At 41.5% G+C, this 6,394-nt stretch overlaps 1 protein-coding gene across 7 annotated transcripts in view; it reads left to right on the top strand.

Moving 5' to 3' along the window:
• The window catches only part of LOC122560156 (transcription elongation factor A protein 1-like), a 140,182-nt gene that overhangs the window by 124,517 nt on the left and 9,271 nt on the right, over window positions 1–6,394 (top strand). For all 7 annotated transcript variants that reach the window (XM_043710485.1, XM_043710489.1, XM_043710486.1 and 4 more), the window contains one exon: window positions 4,904–4,975. In XM_043710485.1, the coding sequence (XP_043566420.1) occupies window positions 4,904–4,975 (72 nt within the window). The remainder of the gene's footprint in view (window positions 1–4,903; window positions 4,976–6,394) is intronic.

Here is a 6,394-nt window from a genome sequence, read left to right as displayed (position 1 = left end):
AGGTGGGCGGGAGTCCTGATTGTGAAAGTAAGCTTGGAGGCGGAGGCGACGGAAGAATTGTTCGATGTCACGGCGTGTATATCTCCTTCCCCACTGACCTATTGTACTCTATGCTACTCTCTCCCCACCCCCCCCCTCCTCTAGCTTATCTCTCCACGCTTCAGGCTCTCTGCCTTTATTCCTGATGAAGGGCTTTTGCCCGAAACGTCGATTTTGCCTGTCCTCGGATGCTGCCTGAATTGCTGTGCTCTTCCAGCACCACTGATCCAGAATCTGGTTTCCAGCATCTGCAGTCATTGTTTTTACCTAGATGGGATTGAGGTTCACCAGGAAGAGGTGTCAGCAATTCTGGAAGGTGTAAAAATAGGTAAGGCTCCTGGGCCGGATGGGATTTATACTAAGAATCTCTGGGAAGCCAGTGAGGTTGCTGAGCTTTGGCTTTGATCCTTATGTCGTCATTGTCTGCAGGAATAGTGCCAGAAGACTGGAGGATGACAAATGTTGTCCCCTTGTTCAAGAAGAGTAGAGACAACCCTAGTAATTATAAACCACCGAGCCTTACTTTAGTTGTGGGTAAAGTGTTGGAAAGGGCTATAAGAGATAGGATTGATATCATCCAGAAAGGAATAATTTGATTAGGGATAGTCAACACAGTTTTGTGAAGGGTAGGTTGTGCCTCACAAACCTTAGAGTTCTTTGAGAAGGTGACCAAGCAGGTGAATGAGAGTAAAGCAGTTGATGTGGTGTATATGAATTTCAGTAAGGTGTTTGATAAGGTACACCACGGTTGGTAATTGCACAAAATACAGAGGCTGGGATTGAGTTGTTTTAGTGGTTTGGATCAGAAATTGGCTTGCTGAAAAAAGACAGAGGGTGGTGGTTGAGGGGAAATGTTCATCTTGGAGTTCAGTTACTAGTGGTGTACTGCAAGGATCTGTTTTGAGTCCACTGCTGTTTGTCATTTTTAATAAGCGACTTGGATGAGGGTGTAACAGGATTGGTTAGTAAATTTGCGGATGAAACGAAGGTTGGTGGAGTTGAGGATAGTGCAGAAGGGACATTAGGGACATAGATAAGCTGCAGAGCTGGGCTGAGAGATGGCAAATGGAGTTTAATATGGAAAAATGTGAGGTGATTCACTTTGGAAGGAGCAGCAGGAATGCAGAGTGCTGGCATAAGATTCTTGTTAGTGGAGATGAAGGATTGGTAAGTCATGTTGAGGTTGCATAGGACATTAGGGATCTCCAGTGTCCATGTACATAGATCCCTGAAGGTTGCACCCAGGTTGATATGGTTGTTAAGAAGGCATGCGGTGTGTTAAGCTTTCATTGGTAGAGGGATTGAGTTTCGGAACCATGAGGTCATGCTGCAGCTGCACAAAACTCTGGTGCGGCCATAATTGGAATATTGCATACAGTTCTGGTCACCACATTATAAGAAGGATGTGGAAGCTTTAGAAAGGCTCAGGACATTTACTAGGATGTTGCCTAGTATGGAGGGCATGTGCAATGTGGAAAGGTTTGAGGGACTTGAGGCTGTTTTCGTTGGAGAGAAGGTTGAGAGGCGACTCAATGGAGACATACAAGATGATCAGAGCATTAGATCGGGTAGACAGTGAGAGCCTTTTTCCTCAGATGGTGATGGCTAGCACGAGGGACATAGCTTTAAATTGAGGGACGGTAGATATAGGACTGATGTCAGAGGTAGTCTCTTTACTCCGAGTAGTAGGGGCGTGGAATGCACGAAAATAGAATAGTGTGGGTTAGATGGGCTTCAGATTGGTTTCACAGGTCGATTCAACATAGAGGGACAAAACTGTGCTGTTATGTTCTAACTGGCTACTCCCATTTCATTGTGCAAGTATTTGTTTTAAAACTTAAAAGTTTCTTTATGTAGATAAACACAGATTCCGAAATGTATGGGTTTATGACCCCTCTGGAAAAAAAAACCAAGGACAACCTAACCTTGGTAAAGGAGCAACATCATCACAATAAGTGATCATTAGATACTGTATTTCAGAAGAGGCTTCACCAATGTTCTATGCACCCTCAACATGACTTACCAATTCCTTTACTCTAAGGACTGAGCAATGAAGGCAAGTGTCAAATGCCTTTTTAACCACCCTGTCTATATGTGACACAAACTACAAAGATTAATGTACCTGCACTCCTAGGTCCACCTGTTCTAATCAAGGCCTTATCATTTTTTATACCAAAATGCAATATCTCATATTTATCCAAGTTGAACTCCAACTACCGTTTTTCATTCTCATTTTTCAAGCTCCTATTGATCTGTTTGATCAGGAACCCTTTGTAATCTTAGAAAACCTTCTTCACTGCCTACCATACCATCAACTTTGGTGTCATCTACAAACTTACTAACCATGCTTTCTATACTCCTATCCAAATCATTTATATAAATGACAAACAAAAGAGGACCCAAAACTAATCTCATTGGATCATTGCTCGTCACAGGCCTTCAGTCCGAAAAGCAATTTTCCACCATTATGTTGTCTCCTGTTAAGCCAATTATGTATCCAATTGGCAAGAGCATCCTGAGTCCCATATGACCTAGCTTTATTGATTAGTCTCCCATGTGGAACTTTGTCACTGGCTTTACTAAAGTCCAGATCAGCAGTGTCTACTGCTCTGCCATCATCAGTCTTTTTGGTAATTGCCTTAAAAAAGTCAATCAAGTTAGTGAGATATGATTTCCTTCACACACAACCATGCTGACTATCCATAATCAATTTTTGCCACTCAATGTCCAAATCCTGATTTGGATTTGTTGGTGTTGGACTGAGGTGTACAAAGTTTTAAAAATCACAACATCAGGTTATAGTCCAACAGATTTATTTGGAAGCACTAGTTTTCGGAGTGCTGCTCCTTCATCAGTTGTTGTGGAGTATAAGATTGTGGGACACAGAATTTATAGCAAAAGTTTACATTGTGATGTAACTGAAATTGTATATTGAAAAAGACCAGGATTGTTCAAGTCTGTCATCTTTTACAAAGGGCATGTTGGTTTCAGTTCTTTCATATGTAAATCCCAAACTTAAAGTTACATTCTCAAGTGAACTTTAACAATAGGTGCCATGTTGGTCCAGAGAATGCATTGAGGTGCCCTCTGTGAGGATGTTCAGACTGATTCTAATCTAATAAAGGGATTTATGGAATATTACATGGATTCATGAAGTTTTTGAGCAAAATAAAATTTAATTCTGCAAGTAAATTTCACCCCACAAACTTGAGTTGGTGTGTCGGGGGGTGGGGTAGGGTAGGGTTATAAGTATGTGTGAGCGTATGAGATGGGGTCTGTGTGCATGTGGTGTGACATGAACCCAGGGTCCCAGTTGAGGCCGTCCCCATGGTTACTGAACTTGGCTATCAGCCTCTGCTCGGCCACTTTGTGATGTTGCCTGTCCTGAAGTCTGCCTTGGAGGATGGTCACCCGTAAGTCCCGGACCCCTGAAGTGTTCTTCGACTGGAATGAAACACTCCTGTCTGTTGATTTATTGTGCAGTGTCCATTCATCCATTGCTGAAGCCTCTGCTCGGTCTCACCATCCTTGTCTGATGCATGAGATAGACAGACAATGTTGGCCGAGTCACATATGTACATGCCATGAACCTGGTGGGAGGTGTCCCCACGTTGTCACCTATTGTTAACGTTCACTTGAGGGTGTAACTTTTAAAAAGTTCTGGGATTTACATATGAAAAAACTGAAAGATGAGCGACTTAACAAATAATCCAGATCGTCTTCAATATATAATTTCAGTTACATGACACTAAACTTTTGTTATAAATTCTATGTCCTGCGATCTTATACTCCACAATCACACAATGAAGGAGCAGCACTCCAAAAGCTAGTGCTTCCAAATAAACTCGTTGGATTATAACTCGGTGTTGTGGTATTTATCTCCATAAATCCTATTTTTTCTAATCATTTTCAACAACTTACCCACCTCTGAAGTCAGACTCACAAGTCTATAGTTCCCTGGTTTCTCCTTACAGCTTTCTTGAACAAAGATGCAACAGTTATCAGGTGATTTCTAAATGCTCTGACATGTTATTCCATACATTTTAAATTTGCTGCTTGCTTTTGGTTTTGAGCCTTTGTGCTCTGTGCTTTCAACATTCTTTGCCTCACTCTGCTTAATTATCTATCCCTGCAAGCCTCAAGCTGGCTTTGCATCATTCAGCAAGCTGAGTTTTACACCATTGTAGTGGTTTTAATGATTTTTAGCTTTGATGACTGAGTCAGCCAGAAACACTTTTACACTGAATGAATCATGAGAATATGTAACCATAGTGATAAGAGTGAAGATATTAATGTCCAACATGTAAGCCACGCTTTCTCCAATTTGCAAAACTCCCTGTCCAAGTCAAAATCATAGAATCAATTCTAGGTAGGCCTATTGCCACCTTGTAATTGCTCCATATTTCTGAGTAAACCTTAACCAACCACATTTAATTTATTTTCAAATCTGCTTTCAAAATTTTTCTAATCTTAAGACCTTTTAATCAAAGGCAATATTAAACTCTTAAAATATTTGAAGGAAATACTTGGAATAAGCATCTCTTTTCTAGAGAAAGATGTAGATTTGCCACTTATTGAAATTTAAACAATTTTATTTATAACAGAATATTTAAACTACCAAACCTGTATTATTGACCTATTTTTCTGTTAATTCCTTCTTCCTTCCTGTAGAGCAGGCCACATAAAAAACAAGTTTCCTACAGAAATACTTAATATGTTTTGTTTCTTGTCACCTGGAATTCCAACACAGTTCTGCAAGATGTGTTCAGAAAAAAATATTGCCTGTAGTTTTCTGGCTTTATAAGAACAAAGCTTTATCAAGAAAGCCATTTTCTGATTTATCCTTGTTTTTGTCTTTCTCCAGGTTCAAACACGAAGTGCTGATGAACCCATGACAACATTTGTCTTTTGTAATGAATGTGGTAACCGATGGAAAGTATGTTTTCATATTGTAGTCTAGTAATTTTCTAAAATATATAGAAATGTGGCATTTCATTAAGCTCTGACGATCTGAATAATGTAATATTGTACCATGCCAGTTTAAGGGCTGGAGTACCCTCTGTACTGAGTTAACTGATCTCAAACCATTGGGTCCCTGGCTTTAAAAAAGGGGGAAGAAAAAAATCATCTGAGGAGTCAGGTTCCTGTCATCAAGAACCTGAGTGGAAAACACAAACCTACCAAGTGCTGGCAAATAGTAAAAAAAAAAAGGATTGCTGAAGCCTAAAGTTCAGTGCATTAAACAAATGGCCAACTCTGAAGAGCCATCTAGACTCAACGTTAGCATGCTCTTTCTCCATGGATACTGCCTGACACGCTTTCCAGCATTTTTTTTCAGTACAGATTCTAGCATCTGCAGTAATTTGCTCCTTCAATCAAATGCTGCCGTCAAGAGATGAGAAATGAATTGTGAGGTGGGAAGAAAGGGAATTTTAAAAGAATGTTTGAAATGTGTTGGACATTTTAAAAGTTTTTCCTATTGGATTGTTAATGAGAAATGTTCTTTGTGTTTTAGAATGGATAATTTAAAATTGTGTGCAGAAAAGCAAGCCTCCTATGTCATTGCTTGGGTTGATTGAATGTGACATTACAGTCATGATATTCAGTAATTTGGGTTGAGATATGACATTGTAGTGCTCAGGGATTAAGCTTTGGCCTCTACCTATTTTTTAAAAATTGTTCATGAGGTGTGGACATTCCTGACATTCCTGCATTATTGCCGATCACTAATTGCACTTAAGGTGGTAATGAACCACTACAGGGAGAAAGTGAGGACTGCTGATGCTGGAGACCAGAGTTGAAAAATGTGGTGCTGGAAAAACACAGCAGGCCAGGCAGCATCCGAGAAGCAGGAGAATCGCCGTTTCGGGCATAAGCCCTTCTTCAGGAATGAGGCTAGTGTGCCAAGCGGGCTGAGATAAAAGGTAGGGAGGAGGGACTTGGGGGAGGGGCACTGGGAATATGATAGGTGGAAGGAGGTGACGCTGATGGGCCGGAGAGGGGGTGGGACGGAGAGGTCGGGAAGAAGATTGCAGGTCAAGAGGGCGGTGCTGAATCTGAGGGTTGGGATTGAGATAAGGTGGGGGGAGGGGAATTGAGAAAGCTGAAGAAATCTGCATTCATCCCTTGTGGTTGGAGGGTTCCTAGGCAGAAGATGAGGCGCTCTTCCTCCAGGCATCGTGTTGCCATGGTCGGGTGATGGAGGAGGCCAAGGACCTGCATGTCCTTGGCAGAGTGGGAGGTGGAGTTAAAGTATTCAGCCACTGTTGGGTTGGTTGTTGCGGGTGTCCCAGAGGTGTTCCCTGAAACGTTCCGCAAGTAGGCAGCCTGTCTCCCCAATGTAGAGGAGACCACA

Source organism: Chiloscyllium plagiosum, chromosome 20 (assembly GCF_004010195.1).
Source record: "Chiloscyllium plagiosum isolate BGI_BamShark_2017 chromosome 20, ASM401019v2, whole genome shotgun sequence".
In the NCBI taxonomy this organism is placed as follows: domain Eukaryota; kingdom Metazoa; phylum Chordata; class Chondrichthyes; order Orectolobiformes; family Hemiscylliidae; genus Chiloscyllium; species Chiloscyllium plagiosum.
This window is presented reverse-complemented; position numbering and strand designations above follow the sequence as displayed.